General features: G+C 40.5%; 1 protein-coding gene and 1 long non-coding RNA gene across 4 annotated transcripts in view; one reads left to right on the forward strand and one right to left on the reverse strand.

The window, feature by feature from the left end:
- The window catches only part of LOC308065762, a 541,432-nt gene that overhangs the window by 292,464 nt on the left and 226,786 nt on the right, over positions 1 to 22,182 (reverse strand). The gene's annotated exons all lie outside the window — the stretch shown is intronic.
- The window catches only part of PDZRN4 (PDZ domain containing ring finger 4), a 259,477-nt gene that overhangs the window by 129,421 nt on the left and 107,874 nt on the right, over positions 1 to 22,182 (forward strand). Inside the window, exon 1 of one of the 3 annotated variants that reach the window (XM_080392099.1) lies at positions 113 to 19,469. The exons of the other annotated variants lie outside the window; for them this stretch is intronic. Coding sequence (XP_080248225.1) covers positions 19,401 to 19,469 — 69 coding nt within the window. The 5' untranslated portion in view covers positions 113 to 19,400. Of the gene's footprint in view, positions 1 to 112; positions 19,470 to 22,182 lie in introns of those variants that run through there. 3 annotated transcript variants of the gene reach the window in all.

Genomic DNA, 22,182 nt, shown 5'->3' on the forward strand with positions numbered 1-22,182 from the left:
TGTTTGTTTTTGGTTTTTTTTAACCACAATTTGAGTCCTTTCTTTTGGCAAACATTATATAAAGACAGTACAAAAACCAAAACAAATCCCCCCCCCCCCCCCCCCAACACTGGTCTTTTCAACTCTTTGTGGGGACTTGCTTCCACTTTGAGGTCTTTCAGATAATTTTTCATGATATGAGAATGCATATGAAATAAGAAATTCTTAAGAAGAATTGAAATCTTTAAGAAGTAGTTGGCTGAAATGCTTAAGGTAAGGTGGAGAACTCCTATTTTGTGTCTCCAACAAGTTCAGTGAAGTCAGTGATAGCTTGTGTTCCTCTCTGTTACGCATTCAGGAGAACATACCCAGTCCCCATGTCCATTCTGTCCTTGGCCTCTTTGCTGACACTGCCAACAAGGTTACTGAATGAAGTGGTGTGATTTTAATGATTCAAACACCTACCCGGTAGGAACTGGAGTGAAACAACCAGCTTGTTTCAGATAGAACGTTGAACAGCTGTCTCATCGTAATAACATTTGGTCACTACCAACTGGGGTTGAATTCAAACCAGTGACCTGCAGGTGAAGGGCTTTATATCCATTTACCTGTGCCTTGAACCATCTAGCCATTTAAACATCTTCAGAAGTGACACATTTTGCATTTTGAAAATCTGGTTGGGAAGAGAGAGGGTGGGAACATTTTGCCAAAAAACATGACGCCTTTTTTTCCAATTAAAAGTTCCACATATTTGATACTGCTTTTGTATTTGCATGAGAAATTTGAGAAAAGAAAGATAGTATCAGTTACATCTACAGGCTAGGCAGGCCCTCACAGTTATGTGACAGTGGTACTTAGAGGTGGTGTACTATTATGCCATTAGATGCATCCATTTCAGCTCGGTCTTCACATATTTGAATGTCTCTCTGTTTAAAAAGAAGAGTGTATTGGCATAGTGTCTTTGTTTTGTATGGATCCTGAATCTGCAGTTTTGTAGCAGGTTTCCAGTCCCTATTGTGCATTTAACTTAGATTTGACAGAAACCATAGAATGGTTTTGTAATGGATATTATCTGTGCTCCTGGTCCCTGAAATGCCTTTTGGATGGGCTAATATCAGCAAAATTTTAGTGGGTAGTCAGGGAATTATATAGAAAACATGTAATTGGACTTCATGAAAAATTGTTGACTAATACCCTTCTGGTGGCACCTTGGTATCATCTATGACTGAGTAATCTGTGTAAAGTGATTTGCATCACAGCCGAGTTAGTGTCAAGGGTATACTTTGGACAGAAGGCACACTTTAGAAATTAGGATCTCCTTTTTTTTTTTTTTCCATGTGAAAATACACTACATATGCTCCCTGCTTTTCTCAGGGACTATCACACAGCCCTAAAACATTTACAGCTTTGCTTATGCTAGAAGGAGGGGACGAGAGGAGAGGAAATATTACAGTGGGGGCTGGTGGCAATGTGAAGCCACAGCTCTCCATGTGCTTTCAGTGCCTTGTTTATTGCTTCGTGCAGCACAGCCTAGATGAGGCTCATCAAGAGCCAACTCTAATTGAAGCTGTCCTATAAAAGTGCTGTTATGAGCAGATGCGGCTGTACCAGGAATAATTTTTTTAAATGCACTTAAAAATATTTCAAGAGCTAAAATATTTCTGGACAGGAACAAGATACTTGGCACAGACTGAGCATTTAAGCTTCATTGCAGAAACTTATCTCAATTTTGTCACTCCGTTCCTAGTCCTGAACTTCTCCTGGGGATCTGGTCATTACTTGCCCCCATTAATGCTGTGTGCTTTAAAAGCTTTTATTTGGTGTGCTTTTCCATCTTGACATAAAAAAAACCTTTTGGGATAGATTTTTATTAGAGAGTAGAGGAAAAAATCTCTCACTCAGTAAAGGTATCAGGGAACATCTGGGCACATTTTTAACTTATATTTTCACAATGGGGCATTCTTCCAGCTTTCCCAGGTGTTCTTTTCCACCTTCATCCATGGGAACTTGATGCCTGGTGAAAATACAGTTACATTTCATAGCTCTTTTCCCACTCACATATCACAACTCAAGTGGCGGCAGCTGAGATGCTGCTTGTCTCCACTCAGCATTGGAATATAGTACAGCAAAATTCATCATGGCCTACACAGGGTGAGAAAAGGTGGTAACTATGCAGTGAAGAGCAGTTGCCAACCTGGGCAGCAAAACTCAAGCACGAGCCTTCCTGGCTGCAGCTTTATGTTACTTCACTGACAGAGCTTCTCGGGCTGTCCTTCAGCAATTCCATCTCTTGTCATTATCTTTCTGCAAAACTGACCAGTAAATTAAAATGTGGGCAAGTCAGTTTAAGCGAAATAACCTATTATTGCCCATCATTTTGGATTCGCATATAATTCTTTTTTTGGTTGAAGCAACTTTCTTTAGGAGTCAGAAGCTTGAAAGAGAGATGTTTTCCAGAATGATCAGAGAAGTTGAGCAAATGTGATGGCATTTGGAGAAGGTGGGTAGCTGAGTTTTATTTCAGGCTGTTCAGGCTATGTCCTGCTAGTATAAAAACGACTTAGAAAAAACCCACCAAAAACCAAGAGTCATGACTTGAAGGTGAAGAAGGACTACAACTGAAAGAAAAGCTTAAGCAGGTATTCCAGAGGTGTAACGTTTCTGTGCTTTGCTTTTTGTTTGATCTAAGCTTTTGCACATCTCTGCTGTGTTGTTTTGATGCGGAGTTGTGGTTCTGTGCTCCTTAGAGAGAATCGCTTGTAAATTCCTCCCTGGCAAGGAGGACACCACAGTGCAGGGGCATGTGTGCTGCTCTAGGGGAACGGTGAGCAAGCATAACCATGCTTGGGACTGTGAAGCTACCCGTGAATGAAGAAATTATTCTGTACCAAACCCTAATTTATTGCAATTAAAAAAAAAAAAGAAGACAAAGGAGAATTTCACTGTATGCCTGCAACAGAACTAATGTGTTGGCAAAATATTATTTAAGCTTTAACTGTGCAGGGCAATTGCTGATTTGTGAACTTGGTTAGTCGTAGACTTTCAGTTGTGTGCCCTGAATCAGAACTTGCATTCACCATGGATTTGGCACGGTCAGACCTATTACTTTATCTTATGGGAATAAACATTATCTTGGGCAAAAGCGTCATGCCCTGCCATGGGCTGGGTGCTGTCCTGGATGGCTGATGGCTGGCAGCAGTGCTATACCCTGCTTGGTGCTGGAAGAGCCCGATGGAGGTGCAGGCCAGGGTTGCATTGAGGAGATGCTGGATAGGGCCAGAGAAGATAAGGTAGGAAGCAAGGAGCTATTTTGTAGCTGAATTCTGAGCAAAGACTTCTTTGTCATAAGCGCTGTCAAACAGCCTCGTTGCCACAGCAACGCCAGCTAGATAACCCATTTGGGAAAATACTTGTAGGACCTAACACTCTATCATCTGTCATTCAATAATTTCATGTTCATAATAACTAGGAAATCAATGGCCATCCTCTGAGACAGTTTGCTGAAAGGGTAAGCGCACCGCTGCCAGTGTGCAGCCCAGGCTCGTCTCAGCTGCTGGGAGGCTCACACTGGCCACGGAGTGTGGGGCACTGCTCGCTTGCATGGACCCGCTCAAAGATTAAAGACAGGTTGAGGTTCACGATCTAATTAAACTGTGCTGTTGACACCCATAAGAGAGAAAAGCAAATGGCATATAAAGCAATTCTTACAGTGTGAGGGAACAAAGGTTTAGGTAGAATTAGCATTTCATGTTTTAAAATGCCGAGGGAAACTATGTGCTGAAGTTATCACATGGCCAGCATGAACAAATTCAGTCACTTAAAGGCATTTTTTTCTTATCTTGGCTTTCTAATTAAATGGCTTATCATCATAAAGGCTGTGTTACCTGCATGTTACATATTGAATATAAAGCGATCACCAAACAGTAATTAAAATTCTTAAACATGCATCCGTTGACTTTACATACAATTAGTTTACTGCAGTGTGTCATTTATTAATAGTGCAAGTTTTCAGAACTGAGCCCCTGGTTGGCTATGCAGGGAAAGATGTGTTTAGTAATTACTTTGGTAATGTTGATCTGTTTTGAAAAAATGCTCTAATATATACCTCTGGAAAGTAATACTGTAAATAAAAAAACATGCTAGATTGAGGTTTGGGGAGAGAAAAAGAGTCCTTGCTGATTGGGGTATTACAGACATGAAGAAAAGGTAATTCTTATCACTCTATTAACAGTATTTGAAAGATACTCATTCTCATATTTCACAACAGGAGCTTCTTTTTCCTTTTAAAAATTCCTTTGGAGCACAAAGATAAGGTGGCTCTTTTCCAGCTGACTGTTTGAGCACGTTTTAGGGCCAATTAGCAGACAGCGCAGGGCAGACACATGCAGAGCCATGAGCCGAAGCTTTGGATACAGACTTCTTGTTTGTGCTGGGGAATGTGATGAATATTCAGGACAGTTTTTATGGTTTTCTGCAAAGAGGACATGCCTTTTGCAGGGAAATTCATGGTTCACTCTGCAAGTGTAGTAGTCAGTAGCCATATGAACTGAGACCTTAGTTATTAGCATGGGAAATGAGAAGGCATTGTGGTTCTTCTTGTTGGTACCCAGAGGTCAAACTGAGAATTTCCAGGGTGTTGACTTCAAGCTCTTTGTTATTTGATGCCCTGCTGTGGTTTCTTGAGGTAAGCATTTGCTTCTGCAGCTTTTGAGAACTTGTTTGATTACAGCACATCTAATTACAGGCTCAGCGTGTGCCTTCTGCGTAAAATATTTTCCGTTTTTCAAATCAGGAGAAACACTTTTGCACGTCCTAATTCCTGGCTCTGAGTTGTGTTATTTAAGTGACAGAATTAGGGTGTATTTCATTTTTCCACTTGCAGTTTAAGTTTAGAGTGGCTTGGATTCCTGTGTTATGTCAGGTTTGGAAAAATGATTTCCTGGAATAGATCTGTTCAAAAGTGGGAGAAGAAACCTGTTCTTTTGATGTTCTCCAATATACTGAGTTCACAGAAGACAGAGGTTCAGGAGGATGCTGGAGATGAAGATGTCATAGCCCAGCTGTGGAGAAACCCAGAGCTCAGTTCAGTTAGAGGAGGAGTCAAGGTTTCATTGTGAGGGACCTGATGAAGAAAGACTCCCTGAAGGAAACAGATTTAAGGAGATGTATGAATGAAATCCCAGAAGAAGTTTGTCATAGAAGAAATAGAATAGTTATCCCCAAATTACAGAGCTTCATAAACAGCAGTAGAGAGGTGCAAGTAAGAGAATTAAGTTGGGCATGTTAAGAAAGGGCTGTGGGAGTAAGGCTATGATAGGAGAGAGTGATAGATGAGCTTTTAACATCTGAGTCTGGTGGTGAAGGTGTGCACCTGGAATGGGAAGTGCTTAAAAATACGTTATCTCAGCAAAACTACTCAAAATGGAAATAGTCGGTCGACAGCAGGCAGGATTGATGATAGTCAGGCTGTGATGTGGCCCAACCTTGCAGGGGTGTTTTTTGATTCCATATGGAAAAACGATCTGGATGATTTGGAGAAGGCACCAAAGGGGTTATCAGTAGACCCACCACTGAAGAGAGCTGAAGAACTGTCCTTGAGAAAAGTGTATCAAGATAACAAGCTAAGAAGGAATTAAGAGCAGATGACTGGAGAGGAAATAAGTGCTTGAAGTGGCACAAGTGACTTTTCACACCATGTCCATGTAGCAATCCTTGTAGCTGTCAGTTTTGTATAAGAAGTAATCTTCTCCTCTGTGCGACAAAATTACAAAGCCTTATTTCTTCGTGTGCCCAGCTGCTAGGTGCCCCCCGTGTGTACACTGCAGGGGCAGTGCTCCCACGGTCTCTCCGGTTACCTCCCTTCACACCGAGGCGTTTGGCAAGAGAAAGCCTGTCTTACGTGGGTGAATGAACATGTTCTGCAGGAATGCAGGGAAGTTGTACGAAAGTTCATTTATTCACCTTTATGAATGGAATAGGCAGCTTCCATGACTTCCTATGGGGATTCTCATATTTACTTTGTGTGGACTTGAAGGAAGGAGTTGTAGAGATATGGTTCTGTTTATTATTTATTGGTTAGGTCTTGTGCTTTCTCCCAGCATTTGTCAGTAACTACTATTTTCTGTCACCCGCTGGAAAATGGAAAGGATGAGAATCTGCAAGAGTGCTGAGGGAGCACGAACTGTGACTGTCTCTTCCATACTTGATGCAAATAGATAAATACACATATCAGTTTCCAGTGCTGGCCCTCACTTTGGCTGTGCAAGTCCTTCTTCCCTCTCCTCCTTCCCCACCTCTCCTAATAGAAAAGGAAAGCCAGGAGGAAGTTGTAACGTGACATTACCTGTGTGTTGCAGGGGATAAATATTGCCTCCCCTGGTGCTGCTTTGATGAATCTATTTTTCGTCAGGGGTTAGATCAGTGAAGCTTGCACTGGAGACTGTGAAATAGCATTGATCAGACCGACTTCTGAAGCACGGTGAAAGACAAAAAAATCAATTAAACCTGTGACCCAGGCATCCTGGTTTATTTTGCTGTGTGCAGAAAAAGAGGTGTATAGCTGTTGCTTGCTTTAACACCCAAGCTGGGACTGTCCTGGGGAGCAGCCCCGGCAAGCACGGCTGAGCCCAGCCTGCCTGGGAGGCTTTGGCAGGCTCTCCCAGCTGCCAGCCGCTGGGCACAGTCTGAGGAGGTCTCCTCCAGCACAGCCTGAGGAGGTCTCCTCCAGCACAGTCTGAAGAGGTCTCCTCCACAGCCTTTGGCACAGTGAGAGGGTTATTTTAGAATTCAGCTCTTGGGAGGATGCACAGGAGGGGGAGCACTGGGGAGATTTTAAAGCCAAAGTTGAAGGGAAATAAGGTAGAGAAGAGCTGTGAGGAGCAGGGCGTGATGGACAAAACCGGTGCACAGCAGCAGGGGCCTGTTTGGAGTCATGAATAGGTGAACAGGGAAATAAATGCAGAGTTCTGACAGGGCACAGAATTTAAGCTTGGCATGGGAAACAAGAACATATGAAGCAGGACATGCAAAAGTAAAATCTCACCATACGGTAAAGGAGGGAGAGGAGAAAATGAGATAAAACTGCATAGGTTTGTGTTGCTGGATGGAAGCTAGTGCAAATTTTGTTATGTGTATTCTCTGCAGTTTATTGCAAGAGCTACCTTTGAAGAGGATTTTGTTGAAAATTGCATTTAATGTCATACTGGTTTTGTTTCTTTGCAAGGTATACAAAGATCTCAAAATGTTTTTGTTATCCCAAACAATTGCTAAAATTCATTAGAAGTCATGCTCTGGTGTGCTACTGCTCTGCCATCACCTGCTTGGTGCTGGGTGGCTCCCTTGCCATGGACCTTCTTGGTGCTTTTTGCACTGGTACTGAATTTTGAAAATTATTTGTCTTATTTCAGTATTATGTGTTGCTAGATTTCTGTTATTCACACATTTGTAAAACGGTGATAGCATTACCTGACTTCATGAGGTACTTTGATAACTCTGTATGAGAAATTCTGTATGAAACTTGACTTTTGTTGTTATTTAAATAGTCTACTGACATGTAGATTTTTTTACAAGTTAAATTTAATGATTTTAGTATAATCTGATTTACTTGCTCAAAATTGGGTGCTCCTCTGCTTGTGCCTGAAGGAATAAAAAATATTTTCAAGCAGAAAGTAGATCTTTATATAAATTGGTCTCCTCTTCACCAATAGTACAGAAAGAAATTAGACAAGCTAGCTGAGGATGACAGTTTTTCAAGATCTTTGCTTCTCATCCTTATTTTATCACTTAACTTGCCATTAGGATAGCATGTATTTGGAAAAGCACCCAAATGATTAGTTTTATCAATTGAATTTTGACCTTTTGTGACATGGTTATATGATGATCTAAAGCAGGAAGCAGAAAGGTGACACAAGCACCTCCTGCTGTCCTTCCTTGATGTCTGCAAACCTAAACATTTCTCATGGTGGTTTTGATATGATCATAGCTGTGTCTGCACCCTGTCATCTGGTGATCAATATACATCTCTCTCATGACTTAGTCAAAGAAAGAAGACACTCTGTAATCAGAGAAAGTAACAGCTAAACAAGGGTCCGTGCTCAGCCCATGCGCCCTTTGAGGTCAATGAGAACACAGCTATGTTTGTGAACTTTCCTAAGAAAGCTAGGATAAGCTGATTTGATGTGAATTTCTGACAGAATTCCAAGAGGAGTAAATGGCGATGTTGTCAGGATTACTGTGTAAGACATGTATTTTTTGCAGTAAGGATGAGCCCTCCCTGATTTAGGTTCTGAATGCCTTGCACCAGGAATGTACTCATACCTTTTACTCTTTCTAGTGCTTTGGTCTTTGTGCAGGAGAGCTCTTGGGTGTATGCTTGTCTTGTTGGCAGAAATAGCTGTTGAGGATGCTTTACTAAATTCTCACTGGGGTTTGCTCTGTTGCTTTAAATGTATCACTGATTTTCTGCCTTAGGAGTTCTAAACACCGTTTTGAATGAGAAGTATGCTGAAATCATGGGGTTTTCCCCACAATTTTTATTCCAACCAAAAGTGGGAATGTTTCTTAAAAAACCTCTGCTCCTAGATGATAATGCAGTTCTGAGGGATGTGCAGCATCCAAACTTTTGGGTAGCGAATATACCTGAATGTTTAGTTCACATTTCTAGCTTGAGACCGGACTCTCTCTTGGTTTCCCTGAGCTGACAGCGTTGTTTCTCACTGCATGATAAAGCACATTTCCTAATTTATTTGACCATCACTATTTGGATCCCTGAAGCATTACAGTAAATCCCTAACATGTCTCCTGAAGGCGAAGAGAACAGCCTTACAGCTTCTGGCTGGTCACTCGTGACATGGCGAGGTCACTCTTGAAAGCAGTAACTTTTAAAGAAGACCACAGTGGAACAGAGAAATATGTCTTGTTACATGCAGGTAGAGTTTAACCATAGAAAATGTGTTGTCTTTTGCTGGAAGTCAATGACTCTTTCAGAAAACTTGTGATTCAGGAGCTGGGGGAGGAAAGGCATTGTTTGCCATAGCAACCTTAACATCCCTTTACAGTATGTCTGTCAGTTGTGTGAGGGCTAATTTATCATGTAAAGTGTATGCTGCGTGTGTCACATTTTACTGTCTGTTCATTTGTTTTGATAATCAAGATCTTGACAGATTTGTCCCACATGGTAGGATTTATAGTAAGGATTTTCTTATCACTGAATTAAGTTGATACATATAATCGCAGTGTCCTGCACAAGAACTGAATAGAAATGAAAGAGATTCAGTGTAGATGTGAAGGTCTTGCAGAACTTCCCCCCTCCATGCACACCCCACCCCCAATCCTTTATTCTCCTTCATTTTTTCCTTTTTTTTACCCTGTGGTTTGTTTCATATCTATATAGGAGCAATCACAGAGTAGAGAATAAGCATTGACTTTGAGAAGGTTAAATATTTCCCCTTCTATTAAAAGATCTTTCTGATTTATAATGTGAGAAGTGGAATTCTGTAAAAATGAAACACAAGTGAGTTTTGGAAATTTGCTGCTTTTCCCTCCAGTGTACACGCCTGCATACATACTGCCTGTAGTTTGAAGCCTGATAAGTAAATTCATTTTTTACAGATGTCACTTCCTCCCCTGTGGTGAATGAGAGCATCTTACTCTCCTCTCTGAAGACAGTGAGTTGAAAATGTGAGGGCTGACTTCTTATGGACAAATAGAAACCTGGATGATTTTAGCCACAGGACGTGCCTGCCTCGCCTGAAGTGTGTTGTTTTCCTTTTGAGGTTAAATGATTTGGTAATACTGACATTGTCTCTGGAGTATATGAGATTAGGTTTATCCATTTTTTGTATTACAGCAGAGTAATACAAAAATGCTGTGATCTGAGTGGGCAAATGGATGGGTAGGTGTAGCAGGGCAGGGAGGGTGTATGTGTGTCTGTGAGCATCTTTAAACTCTTACAAATATGGGTACAAGATCTGGCGTTCTGGAGCTAACAAAGGTTGTGCAAGTGGCTTTGAACTTTTTGAGACGAAGTATCTCCTAAAATATCTATCCTTCAAGGATTTAATTTTATTTTGTTATTAGTTTTAAGAAGTAGCATCATTTGCTTTTGGTAAAGTGTAAGAGTACCAAGGGCAGTCACTGCACTGTTAGGCAAAGCAGGATAAGTAAATACATTCAGATAAATCACAGAATCACAGAACGGTTTGGGTTGGAAGGGACCTTTCAAGATCATCCTTTTCCCAGCCCTGGAGCCCTTTTCTCCAGGACTGGAGAGAACATCAGTGGAGAGTTACAAAGCTGTGTTGCGTTGAGCAGGAGATTTCTGTTTCATTTCTCATCCTATTTCTCTGTTCTAGACACTGCTTTATCTTTATTTATGACTGATATTGACAAACAAAATACACTAGGGAGCTCAGGCATGTATCTCCAGAGGGATGTATTTTGAAATCCAAAATGCAAGACTTCAGGGACATAGTATTTTCACTGTGTGTAAGTTTAATTGGGAAGGTTTTTCATCCCAAATAAATTACACTGGTGTTCCTACTACTTCATGTATTAATACTTACCAATGAAGAAGGGTGCTATGGGGTTCGTCTTCAGAATACACCAGGGGCTTTAACTGCTTCAGTCTCAGTAAAGTGAATGAGACCCATGCCTCTACAATTCTTGCTTCCCACCTAAAGGTTTTTTTCAAGTGATTTTGGTGTTTGTAGGGTGTCAGATAGCTTTTATGCCAAATACTAGTTAAACACTTCACTTTAATTTGCACCATTCTTGTACTGTAATGTGACTGAATGCTTTTTCTGTACTGTAGATTGCCTTTTTGCTATTTTGGGAAGCTATATGCAGAAAGTGATGTTAATGCCCCTGGCCAGGGGGCTCAGACAAACCAGAAGTCCTGGCATGCTGCAGTAATGCTGAAGCAGAGCACAGGGGAGGCCGCAGCTGAGCGGAGGCTGTGTAGCAGGGGTGTCCCTGCAGGCAGGCAATAAGGGCCAGGTGGGCACCCACCCCCAGAAACCTCTGACATGTGACAAATCTCCCCTCTGAAGCTGACAAGCTCACAGGTTTGACTTTTTATTCCAGGAGGAAAGGGCAGATTTTGGACTGAGGATCTGAAAATTTGTTCAGAGATAAAGTAGGATTCGCTATGCTAATTTCTTTTCCACAGGACATCAAAATAGAAGAAAAAGAGGCATTGTTAATTGAATTTCATCTGTCTCCATCTGTGAGGCTCTGCAGGAGTTTTTTCACTCTTTCTACCATTTTTCTTCCTAACTCCTTATACCTGAATCCAGACCTGGTGTTGCTGTTTCACAGTGGCCTGGGTGAGCATTGCAGGGAGCTGGGTTTTGGGGGTGTGTGCTGGCAAGGCTGAGGTCTGCTGTGCTGCGGGGGCTCAGGGCGCCCCAGTGCTGGTGGAGCAGCTGGCACGGGGTCCCAGCGGTGCTGGCGGGGGCTGGGGCCAGGCTGTGCCCAAGCAGCCAGCTGGGTCAGTGTCCAGCAGACCCACATACCTCCCAGACAGCTGGCATGGTAACCAAACACCAGCAATTTTCAGAGAAAGACACATCTAATAACATTAATTTTCTTCTAGAGCAGACGGTAAGGTAACTAAAGCCAGGTTGATTGGGCTTCATTGGGATTTTTACCTAATGATCTTCTAGAAAGCAGGTGCACTGGCAGTGATTTTAAGCTTTAGAAAGCCCAAACAGTGCACAAAGTAAACCTTTAATGCTGTGGAGATTTTATAGGAGGGGGAGCCACATTACTTTTAGATCATTACAAAGCATTTGCTGACTACAATAGAATTAATGGTGCTTTGATGGTAGTCAGTTAATGACTGTCAACAAACAGAGTTGATTTCAGTTCAAATTGTGATTTTAAATCAAACTAGCCAGCTGTCAAACACAGGAGTGGTGTAGATGGTTCCTCCTGCAACATTGTGTGGTGCCACCCTGCATCCGTCATTCCATGAGGTGCATGTTGGGAGCCACGTTTGAGATTCAACCCAATACTAATTTTAGGGTGACGAAGTTATGATAAGTTACACAAAAAAAACCTGATTCCCCTCTGCCTCACTACTCCTTTAAAGTAATTTATATGCTGAAAAATTATTTTTTACTATATTAACATGAACTTCTGACAGTTATATTACAAAATCGTTATGCTTTGGCAAAGGAGGAAAACAGCTGGTTTTATGGCCTAATTCAGGACAAGTTTCTTTTTGAGTTTCAATACCATGAAAATCCATTCAAGGCCATGAAAATTTCCCTAATGCCAGGGTGTTTTTCTAGGGCACAGTAGGCCATTTATACAGAGCAAGGCAATAATCTATTATATTACATGTTTCCCTCAACAGTTCTTCCAGATTGTCAGTTGCATGAGCTTCAAAAGTGAGCAGTGAAGAAGTGTCTGTATTGGTAAATATGTCTTTATAATGGCAGTGCATTGTTCATGACAGGCTACTCTTCTCAGCACCTTTACCTCACTTTTGAAATACTCAGATGTGCCAAAACTATTCTTCTAGATTTATCCTACTAATGGTACTTAAACTGGAAGGCAAGCAAAAAGGAAATAGTCCAGTCTACTTCTAGCTAGTATGTTTTAGCTACTCTGGGATGAAGATATGTTCAACTATCACCCTCATCTAGTATCTCTCTTGTTTAGTTCTAGTTTTTCTAATCTCTCAAATTGCTGTGATTGGGGTTTTTTTAGCAAGGAACTTTCTGAAGTCATGAGCATTTTTTTTCTTTTTTACTTTTATAATGATTAGCACACCATGACTGTTACTGAAAACTTTTAATTAAGAAACCAGACAAGACATTTTAATTACATTTAAGTGCTGGAGACTGCAAGGGTGGCCTCAGCAGAAGAACTTGGGTGGTTTTAACAGTCCTCCATAATACATTTGTTGAAAAGCTCTGAAAAATCTTAAAAGATTCATTGAATTAATTCTCTTGCAAGACAGGTGTTATTTATTTTATAAGAATGTAAAAAGGAAGAGCTTTTCTATTGATGCAGATATCAGAGGAAAGAACAGAGCCAAGAAGTCTTCACCTGCTCTCATTCCCTGAACCAGTTCCTGCTGCTTCAGCATTTGAATGAGAGTTTGTACTGTGAGCTCAGTTTCTCATTGAGGAGTTTCATTGATATTTGCCTTTGTTTGGTCTGGGCCTGAACTTGTCGTGTAATATCTCAGTTCCAGACAGTCTTTCTTTCCCACATAGATGTAAAAGAAAAGCAAGCTCAGATTTAATCTTCAGGTGTGGAGGAAAAATCTGATTATTTCTTTTTTTAAACAGATGTAGCTTTACAAGCTTTGAAACCAGTGAGTAAAATAATAAAATGTACTTTTATAAACATGTTTGAAGTCCAAAGTCATTATGCAGTCATCAATAAAGCCTTTCAATGCAGTTGGATTATGTGGTGTATCACCACCTAAGGTTGGCTAAGGAACTTTCAATTTAGTACATACTGTAGCTTTTTGTGCAAGAACTGGTAAATTTGGAGCTTTAGAATTGAATTAGTAAAGGGTTCGTATTGCCAATATTAGATTTCTGAAGAGGCCAACAGTAAAACACAGGCAAGCTATCCGCAAGGGGATGCGTGGAGAGAAATCTGGCTGCTGTGCGCTCTCTCATAGCTCCCAGGAGTCGGTGAATTACGGGCTTCCTAAGCAGGCAGATGACTACTGACAATTATCTGTGAGAAAGTTGTCTAATACCTTTTTGAACCTTTTTCTGCTCTTTGCTTCCACTGAGTTTTGTTAATGAGTTCCGCAGTCAAATTACTTGGGAAAAAAAATAATCCAGACTTCCTTTTGTTGCCTTAAATGTATTGTTTGATTATTTCATTGTGTAATGTGAAAGGAATGGCTTCCGTATGAGGGAAAAAATTATAGATTATGATGAAAGTTGCAGGGAAAGTGAACTATTACACATCTGCGTTTCTCATCTATTCTTCATAGCTCTTCCATTTCCATTAAATGATTTGGAGATGGAAAGTCCAGGACTACAGGCTGTCTTCAAATGTGGGTATTGCTGGGCTTTGTGCAGTTTCATGACAGTTTCTGCTCCATTGTCAGTCTTTTCCTAAAATTCCTTTCATTCTGCTTGACCTCTTACTGTCACTAAGCATTGAACCTGTAGTTCAAGGAAACTATCTGCAACTCCAGATCTATTTTCTGAGTAGAACTAACTGTTTTAGAGACCACAACTCTGGATATTTTAGCAATGTTCCCTAAGTGCATTATCTAATGTTTATTGTCATGGGACTTCATATCCCAGTTTATGTATTATCAGAGCTTTGTTCCACAGCTCTGTTCAGCCTTTTTAGGTTTGGCTGTCCTGAATAAAATGTTGTTGTTTCCTTTAAATCCTTTCAAGCTTATTGATGAGTAATTTTACTCTGTACATTCCATAATGTTGAAACTCTAGTGCAGTAAAGAGCTGTCAGTCTGCTTTGAGACAGTCACATGGTTAAAAAAAGGTAAAGGTGTGTCAGATAGTTCCCTTATAATTAACTGATGAGGTAGAAAAAGTCAAGAAAAAGTCCAATTTCTTTGAGAATTTTAGAGAAGACTCTTCATGCCAACATTGACCACTTTTCTCAATTTAAGTGACACCATCCACTTGACGTCTTTATGTATTTCTAAAGCTTTAAAGTATAGTCATCATTTGGGTTCTGCAACACTTCTGTAATTGATTATGACAGCAGTTTAAGAAGCAATAAGGAAGCCACTCCGAGTAAAAAGCTCTGAATATAATATCCTGGATGAAAATTTAAGAAAGGGAAGAGAACAAAAGGTATCTGAGCAGTCTGAAGTTTGACCAGTAGACCTGGTAAAGGAACGGTACTTTTCTCAAAGAAAACTAACCAGCACCTTCACGTGGGAGTGGTAGATAAACAGGGGTTCATTTGATTTTTTTTTCCTGTGTAGAACAAAAGGTACAAGTAGCTCTTCTGTTGTAAGTAATTGTGGCAGAGAAGATTCCTCTTGCTGGTTTGCCATTTCTCTCTAGACATGTACTTACATTTTGGACCAGGAATGCCAAAAATCTGTGTGAATCTAACCATGGATGCCAAGAAATGAATCGATAGACTGGGCTTGTGTCATATGATGTTGTAGGTGTTGCCTGCCTTTCAAGAGGCATCTGAGCCTAATGGAAGATTCCACTTATGGTGCCCATTTGATTTACAATCAGATAGACCTGGATAGCCTTCTGATAAATTAGAGTCCTCCTGGGAAATACAGAGCACGGGAATTCCACGTCCTGCCTTTTCTCCTATCACCCTTACTCTTCCTGTGACTTTGAGCAGTGCATAACATCTCGGTGGCTGTGCTAAAGGATATGCATTTAAACAATTGTCTTTCCTATGGACGCAAATTAATGTTCCTGTGAATATTGCATTTTACTGTAGATACACTTTCTTACTTTTTTTAATCATGGGTTTTGTGAGTGTGTTTCTGTGGAAAACATATAGTGAATTGTTACCTTGAGTTAGATTTTCCAGTATCTTTTGTAGGGAGTGTGGTTAAATTTTCTAGGTTTTTATATTTGCAAAAATCCATTTTATTGGAGCCTAAGTCCATTTCAAGGACTCTGTACTTCCATAGTTTGCACCTTAATTTAGCCTACTAGGTATATACATCATGTTATTTTGGAGTTCAGGCTGGTTAGCTTGTATGCAAATTCCAAGTCTTTGGGTTACATTTACTGAAGGGTTTTAAGTTTTTGTCTGCAGTCATCAGGCTGGAAAAAGCCTTGGTTTTCTAATATGAAAACTGACTGATGCATCCAATCACCTGATTCCAGCAGCTGAGGTTTTATTAAAGACACTAATTATCATGATGAACTGAAAGATCTGGCCAGACTGAGGTGAAGCCTTATGAGTTCGAGCCTGTGTTTAGGACAGTGGGGATAAGCAAAGGGTTTCTCCCACTTCCTTTTTCGTATTTTGTTTTACAGGAATGCAGGTATGTTGGTTTGGACCAACAACTTCACTATCCTCAGTTAAATAGAATATTATATTTTATTATATGTCTTTTAGCTGTGAGATGAAGAGATATAAAGGAATGAGTGGCCTTTAATTGGGAGTGTCATTGCCTTGAATTTTTTGCAATGATAAACTTTCAAGCATCGGTGCTTATAATGAGACACTTCTATATCTCGATGAGGAAGTCGTCTCCTAGATACTTAAAATGAATTAGGGGGCCTAAACAAGGGCACCTTGTTTGAAAATGTTAAGAGAAATTTTGCTGTAACTCTCTTGGAATTAGACTCCATCCTTTTGCATTATTGCACTCCTGGTTTGACTATAAATTATGATTTTAGTCTTTATGGTAACATTAAATTGTAGGTGATGAACATGGAGAACTCCACAATAAAGAACAGCACTGAATTATTCAAATATCTTTGAATTACATGTAGAATAAGAATTACTTGATTATGTTTTACTACCTTTTTTGTCCCTTTATCTACAAATTTGATGTTGGAGAGGGATTAAGAGGAGGGAGAGAAGGAAGGAAAGAGAGAGATTGATTTCTCCCCAGCATCAGATTCAACTTGGCCAAAGCACATCATATATTTAATTAGTTCAATTAAGGTTTGCCTTTAATGTCATTCTGTGCTGCACAAAGTTTGGTATTTTGACCACGTGTAAAATCAAAGCAGCATATTTAGGTGGAGCTGAAGAACCTGGAAGTACGCCTTCCCTTCTCAAATAAATCTATTCAGCCCTGCAGACCATGCCCGTTATTGTCTGCAGAAGCAGAAGACAGAACCCTTTTACCCTCGGTATGGGCAGAGGGTAGGCACTTGATAAATGAATGGAGAAGCTTATGTCAGCTTCAGAGAAGAAAACAAAAGAACCAGAGGAAGAGCAATGAAAAAACAGACTGTCAGGGGAAACTGCTGAAAGATTAACTATAGTTTTTCATTGCTTATTTTGTCTTCTGGGATTTTTTTTGTTGTTTGTTTCTTGTACTGATACAACTGGATTTCTGTAGTAATTTAGCCTCCCCCTGCCTTTTTTTTTTTATGAACTAATTTTAAGGGACTATCAAAAATTTGCAAGGGTAAATCATGTCTCTCTTTATGCAGATTTAATCTCTTTCAGATTACGTATGTGTCAGAGGAAGAAGTTGTGTTAGTGGAAAGAGTTTTGTCAGTGGAAGGAGAAAACACTTTCATCGAACGATAGCATGGTTGTCCTTGCATGACTGTTGTCTAGTTCATTGATCTGACTTTCTTAAGTTCAAAATTTACACATCTGAGAATCCTTCTTCACCTCATGATATAGAAACCTTCAAAGCTTGAGCTGATGTTTGCTTCATGGGTTTAAACCTCTCAGCATGAACAGCATTTCATGGGAGTGTGGAGGAGGAGAACAGAGGCTGATTCTTTCTAACAATGAAACCCTTGGACTTGGGGAAAGTTCAGAACCAAACCTGCCTTCTCAGGTTCTTCCACCAAGTAGAACTTAATGTTATGTTTCAAAACAGTGCTTGAAGCTGATATGAGAAGAGCTTTCTCTGTTAATGGTCATTATTTTATTCCTTCCGACTCTGCTCATTTATTAAAGGAGATGAAATTTAATTAAGATTTAGTCTCAACCTATCTGTAGTTTACATAGGGGTTCTAGCAAACTTTACTAATATGCAGAGTTTGTAGTAATGGTCCAGTTCTTCCTGTAGGTTTCTCTGCTTGGCTTTCATCCTGGCTGTTAGGTAGAATTAAGGGCCAGAAAATTGGATTATTACATCCCAAGGGGCAGAACTGATAAGCAGCACATGATTGTTGATCTGCTTGCTACCCAGTGTTGGTGGTGTTTGAGGTGCTGCTAGATGCAAAGCCAATTTGTTAACAATTAGTGCTCATTAGAATCATTTCCTGTCATCGATTTTAAATGTTTGACAAAGCACTTTTAGGAAACTGCACCCAAAAAAAAAAAAAAAAAAAAAAAAAAAGGAGCTGTACATCAGTGCTTAACAATTACAACTCTTTAGGGTCCAGTGTCAATCTTAACTAACTATTTTGATTGGTTTCCAAGTGATTATTTCTGCTTTGGATCCCACCTGCTGTCCTCTCCAGATTAAAGATGCTTTGAAACAAGGACATAGTTATTGATCAGCAGAGTTACCGAGAAAGGAGTGATAAAACAAAAGCAACTTTTTGATTTTCTCTCTTGGTTTGTCATGGCTTGGGCTTTTTATGTTGCATAACTACCAATGGATTACATGATATACAATAGAGGAATTAATGTCAGACTGGAATGAAGTGTGATTTCCATTGTCCTTAAGATTTAACATGTGGGTTTAATTTTAAATGTATCCTTGCCTTTATACACACATTGAGAATTGTGGATGCATTAAAATCTAATTTACAAATGGTAAAATTAGATATAATGGCACTTTATAATAAAAGCTTTGATATCTAGAGTCCAAGAGGGTATATCTGTTGAGTTTCTTAGAAATTGGAGCTATAATTGCTATTAATCTGGTTTACATGCCAGAAGAGACTTCAGTGCGAGATTATTTAATAAACAGTACAATATGTGTATCTATGTATAAAGCACCAGATCAGGCACACCTGCATTTCCACATGTACTAGATATGTATGACAAGTTGTTATAGTCTCCTGCCTTTTATGAGTACACTGGAATTTTGGCTAAATTCGGCAGTGTCAAGGTGAAGCTAGCAGTATAGCCACCTGGGTTAATTTTCCCTCCCTCCTCCTCTGCTTTAAATTCTTAACAACATCAGCTCAGGTTTCACAAGCACTCTCCTGAAATGCTTGCAAATATTTTAAACGTATTCCGTGATCCCTGTTGCACAAGGTGGAGACCTAACATAAGACTTCACTTGTGCCTTTCCCACCCCCATTCATGAATTAGTCACACAATTACTGTAAAAATTAGGGCAAATGTGGGTAAAATACATGAGGCTTAGTCCCTCTAACCTCAATAAACAGGGGTGCTATTGACACAAGTGAATTTTGTTTAACCACAGTACATTTGCTTCTTAATTAGTGAATATTCATCTGTCATCAGCAGCAGCTATGACACCCCTCCCCGCTAACACGTTCTGTCATAAATAATCAATGAGAGGCTATTAATATTCATGAGCGAGAATCTGTGTAGTCATGTGCACTGATGCAGAGACAGGGGGAGTGTTGCCATGAACTGAGTCGAAACTCTGTGTGTGTATACGTGAGTGTAAGATAGTTAGGGAAAGGGAAGAAGAGCATGCTGCTACACACTGCCCTGCCTTGTGCTTCCAGCTAACAGTGGTGTGCCTGTGTTTCGGGGCTGGAGTGACTGATGAAAAACAGTAGTCAAGTCTGGAGGGTGATTCCCTGTCAGTGCATTTGCCTTTCAGTGCTGGGGAAATTAGAGGCTTTGCTCTTGTGTTGCTTATTAGGATGGGCTGCAATCTGTGCACTTTTCAGAAGAGAGAGGAGCACTACAAACTGCTCTATGAAGTTTCACAGGTGAGTGCAGAGGATATTAACAGCATCTCCAGAGTAAAAATGTGTGTTCTTTACAGAGAGTAAGTAGATGCTTTTGTTTTGCTTTGCCTCTTCTTTTTTCCTTTGCAAAAGTGCTAGCTAAGTTGTTGCTGAGGGGGGTGTGTGTGTGCTGGTAATTATTAGTATTTTGGGTGCCTGTTGTTTTCTGCTCATTTGCCACTCCCCCTTCAGATGACTTCCTGTGGGATTCTTTTAACATTTTTGTGCATCTTCTGCCAAGATGTCAGTCATATAGCAGCAGTCTCACTGAACTGTATCGGTGATGTTTTAAGGGAGCCCTTGGCTTTGGTAACAAGACTGATTTCAGATAAGTTCCACTGCTGCCTCTGAAAGCATTAGGTCTGTGTTCTTGGGTATTTCTAAGTTAAGGAACAAAGTTTTTATGGTGTGTCTGTGCTGGCCAAGAAGTGTGTTAAATTTTAAGTTTAATTAAAGAAAATTGAAACAATTCTGAAATGTGCTTGTCACCTTTAAACAGGTACTGAGTACAGCAGGGATTCCGTGGGTGAGACGTGCTGCTTGCTCATTCATTGTGTGTGCATTATTTCTGTTTACTACTAGGCAAAGATCTTAATCCCCTCTAGATATTCTGGTGTTTTTCAGCGTCGTAGCAGCATGAGTAGTAGCGTAGCAGTGTGCTGCTAACATGCTCCCAGCTCCTTCAGAATAAGATGAGCAAAGATGAAACAAGCACTTACCATAATAGCCCATAATTTTTGCTCGGATCCTATCAAATCAGTATTTGATTTCCAGCTTTTTGTTTGTTTTTTCCTCTTGGCACAGCAGACCCATGCATACTAAAGTTTAGTGCCTTTCAGCATCTGTTCTCTCCCTCTCTATAATTTGTCCTGGCTTTGACACATTGCTGTTGACGGAGGCTGAACGCTTGCAGTTTTGGACTGCGCTGCTGCTGACAGGCAGCGCGGAGAAAAAACAGCTTACAGTGTTGGTGGTCTATTGGCACAGCAGCAGCTAAGTGCCCATTGCCGACTAGTTCCCTCCGAGTTCCTCCTGACGTGATTCATTTCACAGTGGGCTAATTACAAAGTGGATTCTCTACACATGAAGCAGCCTCCTCAGTTGTGGTGTTAATGCACATTTTCATGGTAATGTGATCAGAGCCTCATTAGCCAGTTTCCAAAATGATCCTCTGCATTAATTAAATATAAAAATGACTCTTTTTATCACCATAGAGAGGAAGAAGAAGATTAACATTGTTAATTACTACTGGGGGCAATACCTCTGCATTATTTTTTACCACAGAACCAGCAGGCGTATTCAATCCTAAAAGAGTGTCTGTCTGCAGGTAACCTGCCCATCGCCTTGCCTGGTGAAGACAGTCTCTAGGTGGAACACTTCCCTTTAGTTCAATAGTCATAATCCCATCATCATGTTTTCTTACAGTAAGAGCACAGGGAAAAGCGTAGCAGCATATTTCCCTCTCCCCTCTTTCCCCCTCCCCAGCTCTGGATTGCCAAACCGATCTGAAAGTGTAAAACGGAGAGAGCGGAGTAGGTTGGTGTCTGCTTTTCTGTGCCAGGGAATAAGAAATGCAGGTTGTGCTATGAAGGGGATTAGACATTTCTTAAAGGGCTGCATGTGTGTAGGGAAAAAAGAGGCTGTGCCTGGTTTGGAGCTAATGCAGTTTCAAAATATTCCTTGCAGTAATGTTGCATAGTAATAAATGCTATTGAAATGACCAGCAAACCCAGGGTGGGGTTTTTAAGAGATTCTAGAGAAATTCTTCTCTTTATCTGTTGTCTTCTCTGCTGTTGAGTTGGATTGTCGGTGGATGTGAACAACCAAGGTGCAAAATGAACTAATGCTTTCACTTTTTACTCTGGTGCTTGCCAGATAAAGTGTAATCCCTGGGAGGATCTGAGCGAGTTTCCTTGGGGAGTTGAAATGCAGTGAGCCTGGTGCTGCGTCTTGTGCTCTTAGGGAAATGTCACTGATAAGGTGCAGAAAGGGAGCAGAGAAATGACTTAGTGTGCTCACTGCCAGATCCTGTGTTCATCTGTAAACTCATCCCTATCTTTGTTTCAGCATATGCAGGTCAGAGCCCAGAGGATACTGAGCATATTTTTAACCAGGTGCTACAGTAGAGATCAGGTAGTATCTCGCGCTGTAACTACTTCTGTGTACAATACTGATTTGCTGCTGGGGGTGTGGGGGTGTGAAGCAGCAGTAGAATATGGTAAATTAAATTAAGCCAAGGCAGGCATTACTACTTGATTTGCAAATCCCTTTTTAACTCTCTGGTCCTGTAATTCCTATACCACAGCCTTGGCTCTTTCATCTGCATGATTTCTGGAGAGCTTGGGACAAGTTAGCCTGTCAGGGACATGAACTGACTGAGGATGAGCTGTGGCTCACTAGCATATGTGGATCAGATAGATTAATTTATATTCATATAAAGAAGCAATCCTAACCTCATCTCTCACCTTTCCTGTGCTAGGCTACCTGATGCCGTGGGTGGTCTGGGCACTCATGTGCTTAAAAATACAGTAAACAAAGGGAAGTGTGTTTGCAGAGGAAAACCGTGCGAGCGCTTACAGTGAGGCATGTTTTCAGCTACTGTTTGTAGTGAGGTCAGATTCAGCACTGGAGAGCTTTTTGTTGTGGAGCTGCTGGGAAATGAAGACATCGTTAGAATATGTATAATTCCTCACTC

This window comes from Falco punctatus (genome assembly GCF_963210335.1).
Source record: "Falco punctatus genome assembly, chromosome: 6".
NCBI classification, from domain to species: domain Eukaryota; kingdom Metazoa; phylum Chordata; class Aves; order Falconiformes; family Falconidae; genus Falco; species Falco punctatus.